Source organism: Catharus ustulatus, chromosome 4 (assembly GCF_009819885.2).
Source record: "Catharus ustulatus isolate bCatUst1 chromosome 4, bCatUst1.pri.v2, whole genome shotgun sequence".
In the NCBI taxonomy this organism is placed as follows: Eukaryota; Metazoa; Chordata; class Aves; order Passeriformes; family Turdidae; genus Catharus; species Catharus ustulatus.
This window is the reverse complement of record NC_046224.1, coordinates 68538984-68552507: the sequence shown is the minus strand read 5'-3', so window position 1 is coordinate 68552507 and position 13524 is coordinate 68538984. Positions and strand designations below refer to the sequence as shown.

General features: G+C 36.6%; 1 protein-coding gene across 4 annotated transcripts in view; it reads left to right on the top strand.

Annotated features, from left to right (window-relative positions):
* ARNTL2 (aryl hydrocarbon receptor nuclear translocator like 2) overlaps positions 1 to 13107 on the top strand; it is a 32091-nt gene extending 18984 nt beyond the window's left edge. For 3 of the 4 annotated variants that reach the window (XM_033057480.1, XM_033057478.1, XM_033057481.1), the window contains 10 exons: positions 770 to 887; positions 1712 to 1855; positions 3418 to 3658; positions 4671 to 4777; positions 5325 to 5475; positions 6676 to 6731; positions 7548 to 7656; positions 8102 to 8189; positions 9453 to 9561; positions 10558 to 13107. In XM_033057480.1, coding sequence (XP_032913371.1) covers positions 770 to 887; positions 1712 to 1855; positions 3418 to 3658; positions 4671 to 4777; positions 5325 to 5475; positions 6676 to 6731; positions 7548 to 7656; positions 8102 to 8189; positions 9453 to 9561; positions 10558 to 10694 — 1260 coding nt within the window. In that variant the 3' untranslated portion in view covers positions 10695 to 13107. The remainder of the gene's footprint in view (positions 1 to 769; positions 888 to 1711; positions 1856 to 3417; positions 3659 to 4670; positions 4778 to 5324; positions 5476 to 6675; positions 6732 to 7547; positions 7657 to 8101; positions 8190 to 9452; positions 9562 to 10557) is intronic. The other variant, XM_033057479.1, reaches the window with a different exon arrangement.
* Positions 13108 to 13524: the final 417 nt, after the last annotated feature.

Sequence of the window (13524 nt, the reverse complement as noted above, 5' to 3'; positions counted from 1 at the left end):
GAACTGGGAAAAGGCAGGAGACTGGTGTTTATCCTGAGTTTGAGTCTAGAGTAGAGCTTGTCAACACAGCTCCTTTCTATCCTGTGATTTGGCTGCTGTGCTGAAGGTAAGCAGTGGAAAACCCAAACCAGCCCACTTCTGTGAGAATTCCTTCCTGTTCCAAAAGAACAGCAGCAGGTAGGTCAGTTACTTGGGATGAACAGAGTGAGCAGTAGGTAAAGGCATCCCAGCTAGAGCCACCCCTGTAAATATCTTCTGCTGAGGAGTGCTGTGGTGAGCTGAGCCCTCCTTCCAGCCTGCTCCTGGCTCAGTGGGGCCAGTTTGTCCAACCAAGTTAGAGCTCAGAGTCATTAGATAGTTGAATACTTCATCCTCCTTCCTGTTTCTTCCTTCCTTCCCAATAGTGAGTGGACTTAGTGAGGGCATAACCTTCTTTGGCTAGGACAAGGAATTGCATTAGTAACATAAATAAAGCGTCTGGTTGTACAGAGCTTGTTTAATCTCCAGCTGAATCTGCTGATCTTCAAACTATGATGTATCAAACTCTGTTTTTACTACCTTTTTAAAGAAAAATTATATTAAACAATGACAAATGAAATGTAAAACAATATATTGATGTTTGGAGTAACTGTGGTATTGACTTTTTTTTAGTGGTGTAGACAGTTGTTTTCCTGAGATAAGTAATCTGTGGCATTCTGTTCCAAAATAGTGTGGTTCTCATCTCTTTTGCATTTTGTTGTTTTTTTGTTTTGTTTTGTTTTTTTAATAGGCCAGTTTAATTGGACAAAGTTTATTTGATTACTTGCATCCAAAAGATGTTGCAAAAGTTAAAGAGCAGCTTTCTTCATCGGACATCTCACCTAGGGAGAAGCTTGTAGATGGCAAAAGTAAGTCAGAACTGGATGTGCTCAGATTTTTTTTCAAGAGATGTTAATAAATCTAATTATTAGTCAGGGGGTATTCAGGTATTTGTATGGATGTATGGATGAAGAAGCCTGAGGAATTTCTGTGAAACAAACATTTGAATGAGTATCTGCTGATTAAAATGTGTTTAGAGTTGAAAACCTAGCCCAGAAAAGACTTGATTTTAGATCATAATTACTGAAATTCTGTTAAATTGCTGAAATCACTGTTAAGCATTTACCAGGATGTGGTCTGACATTCTTCCTACCAGCATACTACTTTTTTTTCTTGTATTTGCTAGGTCTTGTCAATACAAAAGACCTGATGTAGTCGAACATGGGAAAAAATACTTCAATATCAAGAATCACTGTCTTCTCTGAACATGCTAAGTGTCAATCCCAATGTAACCACACCTTATTTAGTTTACAGTTGTTTCTGATAAGGAAAGCATTGTGTACTCTGCAGCTAATTCCGATTTTATAACTGGCTTTTATAAGCATCTTTGCACTTCTTCCTTGTATCAAATACAAGGTGAAAGTTTATAAAGCATCTGTAGTAAAATTCTATTAAGAATATAAAGAAGGGTTTAAAAATAATTTAGTAGCTCTTTCTAATTTTGGAATTTGTGTCAATCATGTTTTCTTTGCCCTATTTAAACTATTAGACTTTTTTAATTGTAAGGACAAAATTTAGGCAGCTAAACAGTAAGGACAATGTACTGGGAGGTAAATGCAGAAAGCATCTTGTTTTCTGAAGTTTTATTGCTTGGTTTTGGGGTTTTTAAACTACTTTACTAAATCTTTGTAAGCTGGCTTGCAAGTACACACAGATTTCCAACCTGGACCAGCTCGGCTGAACTCTGGTGCTCGACGTTCCTTCTTCTGTCGGATAAAGTGTAGCAGGACCACAGTCAAAGAGGAGAAGGAGTGTTTGCCCAACCCAAAGAAGAAAGGTACTCAAAGAGTGGAGATGAACTGGGGGCTTTCTCTCTTGAAACTTGTTTAAATTCCAAGTCACTAATGACTTTCTAGTTCCTACTGATCTCCCCAAGTAGCTGTAGAGCAGTGGAGATATGAACCAGGGACACCTTTTGAAAAACAGTCTAATTGTGCTCTTTTTCCTCCTGGTGCCCTCCTAGAAAGAGGGAGGGAGGAACCTGAGGCACAGTGGCTCTATAGGAGCATGTTGTGGTCAAATTTGAGAAGTCTCAGGGAAGTATTTGAAAGAACTGGAGCAGATCAGAAGAATGAAACTAAATAACTTATGTCTTGAAGATAACTGAGTGAATAAAGCCTGCAAATTCTACTATTTTGAAGGGAAAAAAGCAAGTAAACCAACTTTATTTTTTGATTTACTTTTTGTGTTGTGTGTATTTAAAAGTAGAAATTTTCCTTTCTTGCCCCTTTTCATGGTAAATTTATCAGTGTAATTCCATTCATTTTTCCAGTAATTTTATTTTAGTTCATATTTTGGTATTTCCATAGAGGAGCATAATCTTGTCAAATTTCCAGTGAAAATTTAAATTTCAATTTAAAAATGCAATTTCCAGCTTTTGTTTTAATACTTTTGCAAAGGTGTGCTGAAATTGTTTGATCCTGAAAAAATCCTCCAAGTTCTGTTTTTCAATGCAACCTGTTACTGTTGAGATACACCACAAATTTTAAAAGGCTCATGATTGTAAGTAAATAGAATTTGGTATCCCTTGATGTGTCAGATAACTCAGTGAGATAAGAATTTACCTTCTGTAAATGTTTCTTGGGAAAGCAGTTTTGAGGGAAGGGACCTGAGCAACTGTGACAAAATCATAGTGAGATAACTCAGTTTCTCATTTTGCAGAATTGATCTGTGTTTTTTGTAATAGAGAGGAAAATCAAAGCTATGGAAAGCATCCTGTTCAGCATAGAGATGTCAAGAATGCTTTGGCATTTTTTTGGAAAGACACAGAATGTCTAACCTTGATGTGTATGAGGGTTTTTGTGTGTTATTTAGAGAGCAAAAAGGGATGAATGACAGTGTATGCTGGAATTTAAGGTATTTAAAATATTTGTATTCCCATAAAACTTCAGAAACCTGAGATAAGCAGAAAATAAGCTGGATTGCTTTGGGTTGTTCTTGACTGATTCTTTCAACAACTGCTGTGAGTGTATGTTCGGATCATTGTGCTCACCAAAGGTAAATTGATTTGGAAGCTACAGGTTAATTTTAATTCCCAATCCATATGAAACCATATAAAACCCCAAAGTGATCTGTGGTTTATTGCTTTCTTTTTTTGTGTTTGAACTGCCAACACTCATAACTCATCTTCCTAAATCTTATATAGGGTTAGAAGCTCTCTCTGCAGGTAAGCCCAAATTGAATAGAACAAAATTAATTGAAAAATACTCTGTAAAATGATCTTTAGCTTTGTACAGTTGGTGTAGATAAGCATGAAATATAGTTGCCAACAGAATAAAATAAGTATTTTGGTTTACTCTTTGAACAATAACTGCTTCTTATTTAATTTCTTTCTATTAGATCACAGAAAATACTGCACCATTCACTGTACTGGGTATTTGAAGAACTGGCCTCCTAATGAGGTGGGAGTAGAAGAGGAAAATGATGTAGAAAAGGACAGTAGTAACTTTAACTGTCTTGTTGCAATTGGGAGGTTACACCCTTACATTGTTCCACAAAAGAGTGGAGAGATAAAAGTCAAAGCAACAGAATTTGTTACACGGTTTGCCATGGATGGAAAATTTGTTTATGTAGATCAACGGTAAGCGTTTTGTTCTTTCATGAAGAGAAATGACACAACTGCTTCCATTTTCTGATACTCTGTCAAAACTGTAATTTCTCCAACAGGGTGGAAGGTCTAATTCGAATTCTCATTTTTGAGATTTTTTTGAGAATTCTCAAAAATTTTAATTTTCAGAATGTTTTTCTGCTCTATGCAAGAAGCAGTTAAATGATGTGTACTTGGGCTTTGTTTTTTGTCAAATAATGCATAATGTATAGAAATGTATTTTCCTATAGAAAATGCACTCATTTATTCATAAAGAAAAATCTCAAGTTAGAGCTTCATAGCTTTGCACATGACTGAAGTAATAAACATTTAACCAAAAGTTATTACTTCAGAGAGTCTTACCATTTGTAACAAATACATTCCATCTAAAAGTAGTACCAAATTATTTCATTAGAAGTGAGAACAGAGTTCCCATTTTCTGCACTTTCTGAAACTGACTTTTGTGTGTTGCAGAGACCTAGTTACCACTTTGCATTTTGAATTTCATTGTTACTGGAAATGTTACTGTTTTCAATCTTCTTTTCTTTCGACTAAAAGTGTCAGTTTAAAATTTCACGATTGTAAGCCACACCTGATTATAAGCCGCATTTCTGGGTTGGGACCAAAATTTTAGTCAAAAGGGTGCAGCTTATAATCGTGAAGTTACTGTAATTCCTTTGAGTGGAAGAGCAAACTTCAACTGCTGAGTTTTTTATTGACTATTACGTGTGACTGACTAAGGGGAAGCCACTAAACAGAAATATTTCATGTGTACATGTGGTTTGCATGTTTAAATACTTCCTTTACCTTTGAATTGTCATTCATTGCAAAGAGATAATTTGCTGTGAAAAAGATTTGCTGTTGTTTTAGAGCTGTACTAATGCTATATTTTTTCCCCAAACATGAACACAGGCATCTGTTTGTTTAAATATTAATGTTCTGCTTTATCTGATACTGAAGAAAACAGCTTTGAATCCGCTGTGGTTCACGTTTTTATTTCTAACAGCGCAACAGCAATTTTAGGTTATCTGCCACAAGAGCTTCTAGGAACTTCTTGTTATGAGTACTGCCATCAAGATGATCACAATCACCTAGCTGAAAAACACAAAGAAGGTACAAAATAGCTGGTCCTGCCAGACTACTTACGTGTAACTGCAAGTGAAAACACTACAAACCCAAACTACCCAACCTCAGCGTTGCCCTTTGTGGTGTCTGTGTTAAGACAAACCTGTGTAAGGCTTGTTATAAAAGCAGGGAGAAAGTTGTGTTGTCTTGGCTCTGGATGCAGGGCCATAATGGTGGGGGAATAATGTCAGTGCATCTGTCAAACCTTCTGCTTCCATTCTTTGAGGAAGAGGGAGGAATCCTGAGGAGCAGATGTGTCCGATAACATAATTAAAGACACAAGTAAAAGCTCACCAAGCCATGAGTCTCCTAGTGGTTTGCAGAAACTCAGTATTTGCTTTTTAATGTAAGATTTATGATCCTGCTGAAACTATGTAATTTGATTTTAGAGCAGGTCCCAATTTGTTCTGGCATGTTATTCTGCGTCTGGCCAAAAGAACATTTTGGTTTTAGGATGCTATAAAACATTTATTATTTCTAACTTCACCTTTCTAAGCTTAAATATGGTGATTATAACTTTGCTTTTCTTATCTAGTGTTGCAGAATAAAGAAAAAGTATTTACAAATTCCTACAAATTTAGAGCAAAAGATGGGACTTTCGTTACTTTAAAGAGTCAGTGGTTTAGTTTTATGAATCCTTGGACCAAAGAGCTGGAGTACATTGTATCAAACAACACTGTGATATTGTAAGTAATTTATATGATTCTCCATTTTTTTGTCATAATTACAGTTAGCACTAACAGAAAATAACCTGCTTAAAAAGCAGAACAAAGCTAGAAAACATCAACCCTGCACAAAAAAGGGGCCGAACAACCTGGACAAACATCTTTTTGGTGTTTACCAGCTATTTTTCTTTCAAGCCTAAGTTGTGGATTTGACTCTGAAAACTATGCTATTTCCCAGTAGGAGAAAATGAGGTGAAAAAGTTTCCTGTTAAAGAAAGAAAGGAAGTATCTTTAAGAAAAGTAGATTTGAATAAATGGGACTGTCAAGTTAATTCTGGTCTTCACAACCCTCTGTGTGTCAGTTGACCCAATTCCAAGTGGTGCCCTACTCCCAGGTGTCAGAAGGTGGAGGAGCACAATTGATAGATGGTGGAAATGCAAGGCAAGACAGAAAAATCCTCTCCAGATAGGTTGCAAGGGTGGAGCCTGAGGGACAGTAAATGCATGTGTTTAATTCTTCTTTTTATTTGTAGTTCTTTTTCATTCTCTGCACCTTGCAATGGAGCTGTAATTGGGATTGTTCCAGTGCTGCTGAGGATCTATGTCAGTGACTGGGGTTTTGAGCAGGGACTGAGGAGATTTTATTTCCATTAAACAAAGTTGTCAAGGAGGCCTTTTGCCCATTCTGGTTCATGCCTTAAGTCAGCATCACCCACCTCTTTTGCTCATGTCTTTTTTCCCCAAGAAAACAGAGAAGAGCAGTTCAGACAATCTGTGCTGGCCAGTAGCTCAAGGACACTTTTCTGCCTGCCCTGGAGATGTGGGCATTTGCAGCTGTATGCAGGAGGGAAGGAGGGAGCAGCTGCTGACATGAGGCAGCCACTGACCTGTCCTTGTTCCTGGTTGCCTGATTTCCCTCCTAACACTAAAAATGACAGACCTATTGCCTTGTCATGGAACACAGACAATCCTACTGGCTTTCTTTTTAACTTGGAGAGTAAGTGGAAATTAGTATTTCACCCACTGCTCAGAAACATTACAAAGAATTGAACATGGAAATATGTGAGGAATATCTTCTATTTCCCTAGTTGGAGGATATTAGCTTTGGTTCTGTGTAAAGTATTTTTGAAATTAAATATAAATATATGCTGGATTTTGCTCTTGAAAAAAACCTGCTGACTTTTTGTGGTTTTGGATTTTTTAAATTTCTTTAAATCTCAGAGGTCATAAGGAATCAGCTGAAGAAGAGGTCCTCTACAGTTCCCAACCTGCAGAAGGCAAGTGTCACTTCTTACAGTTATCACAGCTGCATCTCCTGATCAGTCAGTTTGAATTTATCCAATCCTGGGATTTTTTTATTCTAGGCTGTGTGCAAGGAAGGATTAATTTTTTTTTTTAAAGCTACTTCTTTTTCAGTGTCTAGTTACTTACAGGGTCCTAACTGATACAATTCACAGAACTCTAAAAAGGAGTGTATATAATCTACTTTTAATTTCCAGCAGCTTCTGTTAGAGCTGGGGATTTGGTTGGTAGGATATTGTGCTTCTGTCACAAACCCTTCATATTTTGCCCAGTTTTATGAACAAATGCATTTCTGCTGAGCTTATCTATAAAATACAGGGCAATACTGATACAGAACATATTTTTTTACTATTTTTCTGCTATGCAGAGATTCTGCTTTCTGCATGCTGTTCTATCTTGCTGTCAAGGCTTTATATTTGCTTTTCAAAATGTTCTTTCGGTAACTCATTTCAGTTGATGAGAAATCCAAGGGTTTTTTTTTAAACTCAAGTTCTTTGCAATGTCTGTGAGAGACACTGGAGGTGGCAATGATAAATATATTTCACTACTGGAGAACAACAGTTTTCACAAACAGATTATTCACTTTATATTGCAACACCCTCTGCCATGAATCAGTTTTAAAAATAATATAATTTCTGAATACATATATGAAAATATGTACTTACATAGTGTGTATATATATATATATATGTATATCTAGAACAAAAGCTGCTTTAAAATGAATCCTTGCTCTGCAATGAAAGGGCTCTGGGTTTAAGGTTTTATTTGAGCTTTGTTTTTTTTATCTCCAGATGCTGTAAAACAATCTTTAGTAAGTGTACCTGGAATGTCCTCTGGAACAGTTCTTGGTGCTGGAAGTATAGGAACCGAAATTGCAAATGAAATATTAGAATTACAAAGGTAATAAATGCATAACACCATCATTAGGCTTTTAAGTAAAGATAGCGATGAGGGATGTATGATTATATGAGGGTTACTCCAGTTTCACTTTTATTGTATTATATATATATAACATTTCTTAGGTTGAGCAATAGCATTATGAGATACCATTAAAATTAATGTCAGTCTCGTGCCTGGCAGAGCACATCACTGCCATCTTCCTCAACAGAGGAAGAAAAGCATGCTCAAGGAATTGTCACCCATGGCCTTTTCTGATCTCTTCTCTGTTTTCTGCTACCAAAACTTGGAGCAGGATAAGTTGGAATCTTCAGGAGAATTTAAGACATTATTGTTTCAAATTATCAGATTCATGCTTTGTCACTGGGTGGGTTCTGCACCACACAGTTTGTTTTTCAGTGTTTGATTGATGTGACCTGGTAAATCAACTAAACGTGTGCAATTTTAGGTTGCGTTCTTCACCCTCTGGAGAGTTAAGTCCATCACATCTTCTCAGAAAGTCACCTTCTCCAGCTTTAACTATAAACTGCAGCGATGTGAGTACACCCCTGCCTGTTAAAACCCAAAATGAAAAGGTTAATGTCAGCTCAAAACCTGTGAGCCACGTTGCCCTGATTTGTTTTTGTGAGGGAATGTGTCCTTTTAATCTTAATGTTTTTGAAGACACTTTAAAAAATCTGTGCTGTTTTGAAATGTTTAAAATTGTGACTTTGAAGGTATTTCATTACTCTTCTAAAAATAGTAGTTATGCTAATCTAGTAGTGCTTGTAAATCTGATAGTGCTTGTGATACTACAGATTATAGCTAACATAGTTACTGCCCATAGCTATGGAATAATTAACAAATCTTTTTACTGAAATATGTTGTATATTTTGTATTGGACACTGCATGAACAAACTTCTCCAACAGCTCTTCTATGAGTGCAAATTTCCTTCCTGTTAAAAACAGTTTATCTTTTCACTGCAATTTTCATTTCCTATGGAAAAACCCCACTATTCTGGTCTAGGAACTGCTTTGATTTCCCCCTTTTTTTTATGATTTGTTCTCCCCTGAGTTACCACAGATCTTTCTCCTTAAGAGTTGTTTGACTTAAGCTGAACTCTCTAAATCAAGTAATGTCTCATTATAAGGATAATTTCATCATATTCATTGAAGATTTTTCTTGATCCTGGGCTTTGGTATCCCATTTGTTCCTAAAATACTTTTAGAAAGCATTTCACCTTTATTAATTTCCTGGTAGAATATACACAGATCAGGCAATCCTAGGAATCTCTCCTGCTAAATTACCTATATGTGTTAAATAAAACAAGTATCAGGGAAAAAAATATCTATTTTTTTTTATTAGGATGACTTCCTGCTCTACTGCTATGATCAATATAGTTTAATCACCCCTAGGAGGTATGAGGGCTTTTTAAGTCTCTTAACTGGAATGCTTCAACAGTGACAAACATGAGGTCACTGGGAATTTGTAGTTTGTGGTAGTAGATGTGGAAAGTGCAAACCAGTACATTTGGTGCTGCATTTATTTACTGAACACTGAGTTAGACCCTCAGGCAGTGCCATCCCTGTTAAGTACCTTTGACAGATGTGTAAGTCACAACTTCTTTTTAAGCCAGGTCCAGTGCTATATGAGCTACTAAAAATTGGTTTCTAAATGCAAAATATCTGCCTGATGATGTATATTTTTCACTATTCCATTCTTTATAATTTGACAGCAATCTTTGATGTTTTTCTAATGTAATATTTGTGACTAAATTTAGGATCTAATTCTGTCCTTTCTACCAATTCTGCTCTTCCAGGTGCCAAATAAAGAGTTGATTCAGTTATGTCCTTCAGAAACAGAAGCTCTAGAGAATTCAGAACAAACCCAGGGTGCTATTCCATTTCCCAGTAATGAACCTCTCCTTAGTAAGGTTTATTTCTCTTGGGGATATTCTGGGGTGTGCAGGGGCTGACATTTCTGATCAATTCTATAATTTCTGAGTGCACCCCTTTACAACTGTGTATAAATTTTAAAGGAATTTGGCTGTCTGTCTGAAGATGAAAGCGCTCTGAAAACAGATTTGTTATTGCTGCAAGGCAAACAGCAAAATTTGATCAATGATGTAATCTCATGACAAAAACCAACATTTGTAACTAAAGTTTGCCATTACATTCTTACACTTTTCATGAGGCACTTTACTGTTTTCCCTCCAGGACAGAGATGGGGAGGGAGAAGTATTTCAATCCAATGTCCGGGAACTTCTTGGGATTTGTAAATTATTGTCCTTTAGCACTTCGCCTCTTTCTTAGCTGCAAGCTGGGAGTGTTGATACAAAGGACTGCTCTAAATGGTTCAGAAAGAATTTTTTTTGTCCTGTTAAGTTTGGATATAGGATTCCCTGGCCCTGTAAGAGGAAAATGCCACTGCATTATGTTTAACGTAAAAGACAAAATTATGTAAGAGTCATGTTTATGCTGATCCTGTATTTCAGTTCTTAGAAATTTTTCCATCTCCTTCTTCTCCCTCATTTACCAGAGATTTGTTTATTTATAACCTACAGCTTTCTTCTAGTGGAACTATGAGCCTTTTCTAAAAAAATTTAAATACCCAAACCCTGACAACCCCAAACCAACCAATCAAAAAAGAAAAACACTGAAAAAGAAACACAAAGGAAAAAAAATGCATTCTCTAACAAGAGTTTGGGAAAAAATAATTAAAAATAACCCAAACAACACAGAGTAAGGCATAATGGTTTTAAATTAAAAGGGAGTCAAGTTAGGGGTTTTTTAACGTAGAAATATTTGCTTTGACTTCAAAGGCAGGTGCTGCTCCAAACCAATTCTGTTTTGCAAGTTACCATGTTCTCCATGCCTCGTAATGCTCATGCCTGCTTCTCACCTCCTGTTTCATTCACTGTGCAGGTGGCAGTTCTCAGCTGGACTTTGATGCCATCTGTGGGAACGACGACACTGCCATGACAGCTCTGATGAATTACCTGGAGGCTGATGGGGGCCTGGGAGACCCAGCTGACCTCAGTGATATCCAGTGGGCTCTCTAGAGCAGCTGCTGCGAGTAAGGAATGTCAAAAACCCCTCATGCACAACAACCCTACATCCTCAGTACTGTATTGGAGTTTTGTAATGGTTCCTTGGAATTCAGACTTGCTGTCTCTGGATTTTTAAAGACTGAAGCCTTGTTCAGAGAGAGGCATCTTCTGCTGCACCTATGGACAAATGCAATATTTTTTTCATGATGAGGAAACCTTGAAATTTTAGTATTGAACCATCTGTAACTGGAATGCTTAGAACACGTTAGTATATTTTTGCCAAGAAGCTTTAACCAAAAGGTACTGTACAATGTACAGGATTACTTTGTCTTAGTTTTAATACTTCAAACTTTTATTTATTGTTTTTGTTTCAAGTTTCAGAACATTGGTTATCTATGTTACTTTCTGTAGAACCTACTGTACCTACATGGTTTGAGAATACTTGTAACTATTAAATTTAATTGAAATAATGATTTGCACACACTACAGTTATAAAATAAGGTATTGTAATTCTCAAATGATGCAGTTTGTGATTCCTTGCACTTCTCAGCAGTGCAATTTTTGTAGTCAAAGGTGAAAATGAAGCCTACAGTTCTGGGAGCAAGGATTGGGGTTGGATCACCCTAATAAACAGAAGAGAGTGTTTTGAGAAAAACACTCATTTTCCTAGTACACAAACATGAGAAGGGTATAAGAAAAGAGCAACAAACTCTTAATTACTGTTTTTTATTATTTGTAATGTATTATTAGAGAATCAGTGTATAGAACCATAGAAAAATAATGCTCTATTTGTAATAAAGCACTTTGTCCCAGGTTCTTTACTAACTGCAGAAGTTTGAATGGAGTCGTGGCTCCACAGTGAGGCTTGCACTGTCTGTTGGTGGAAAAAATGTTAAAATTCTAGAGCATTTTTTATGTTTTTGGAGAGATTGGGAGAATTTTCTACTGCTTGAGTGTGTGACTTTTTAAAATCTCTCTGTACTATAGCTGCGTAAGTAAATGCTATGCAGGATGATATTTTGGGAACAGCTTTTGCAAGGATTGTATCCCAGTTACAGCAAATTACTCAAGAACATGGCACTTTAGAGGTTGCATTAGAACAATATAGCACTAATATAGCAAGAGGAACTTTTTATTTCTGGTATTGAAGGTTTAAACAAATTTTTGCATAGATTATATATCATAAAATTACAGATTTTTTCATGTTTTCTCCATGTTTGAGTTTGTTGGGTTTTTTTTAATTCAGGTAATTAAAGGAAAGCATTTGAAGATATCTGATACATGTTCATCTTTTTAATACAGACATTTAAACCTAGGTACAACCCTAACCTCTCTCACTCCAGGTGAGGATGGCAGCCCTGGCTGGTGTTTTTAGGAAGGCTGGAGTTGGGAACAGATGGAGGATGTGGCTGTCACTAGATGTCACTCTTGTGCTTCTGGGGAGCTACCCTGTCCTCACCAGGACACATCTGGACATGAGGTGGCTTCCTCTGCTTGGCAGAGCAGCTCTGTATCTAATAGATAATGACTCCTTTTGCAAACCATGCGTTTTTGGTGATGGTGATTTGCTAGAATGGCTTCTTGGGTTGATTTTTCTTTTTCTTAACTCCAGAGACTTATTTTTTTTTGCCTTTAATTTAGATGACATTTCCTGCATTCAGATCTCTTTTTTACAGACATGGGGCCAAAATCATCAGTTCTCTTGCTTTATTAGAATAAACTTTTCTGCTTTTTCTGAATTTTGGGCTATATCATGGAGCAAAGTGGGAGAAATAAACAGGCACTTTTTAAGAACTAATAGAAATCTATTTGTGTAAATGACATTTGAGAATTTGAGATTCTGCCATTGTAAAATGCATTTTCTCTTTTCTATTCTAGAAATAAATTCTAAATAAACCAGCAAATACTGTAGCTCATAGATAAATGACTACATAAATAACTTAAAATTATACAGACTTTATTAGAACAATTTTTTTAAATGGATGAGTTTGGAAATGGGGTAGCTGTTGTTACTGCAGGAGCAGATTAATTATTTCACAAGATTTATATAAGTGTCTAGACTCAAACCACTATTTTTGGATTCTTGGCTATCCCTAAAAAATAAAACCAAAAATGTAACTTTGATTCTTTTGCAGTCAATGACAAATATTGTGAATTTCAATTAATTTATTAGATTTTTCCCTTTATTATTTGTAATTTTTTCCTGGCTTAAAGCAGCCTTTTCAAGAAAAAGTGTCACTTGTAAATATTTCTGGTGAAATTAATAGATATTTTTTAATACAATTGAGCTAGTATGTGCTTATCTTTGTTTGTATAACAACACAATTCTAGTAAGATACTGACAGTTTGTTCCTGGCATGGTGCAGGTAATGGTAGGATGTGGTTAAACCAGGTCAATAAATACTATTTTGATGCCCTGCTGTTAGTCTGATGGCAATTCTGTCTAATGCTGAACTGAAATATAAAGTACTTGTTCTTTCAGATCCCAGGCCCCTTCCCTAAAAACATATACAGGGATTTGGAACTCCTGTGGATTTTGGTATCTCAGTGGGATGCTCCCCAGGCAGGGAAAGCCTGTAATCCAAGCTAATGTGCATTTTTGGGGATTCAAGCAGAGCTTCAGAGCAACCTCATACCCTCCAGGGATGAACTCTGAAGGTGTCCACACATGAATCCTGAACTTTTCCTGTTGCAAGCACAAGGCCTGTGAGGAGCAGCTGGGAATGCTCAGCCTGGAGAAAAGGAGGCTCAGGGGAGACCTCAGCGCTCGACAGCTCCCTGATGAGGTAGGTGGTGGTCAGGCTCTGCTCCCAAGGGACAGAATGAGAGCAACTGGCCTCAG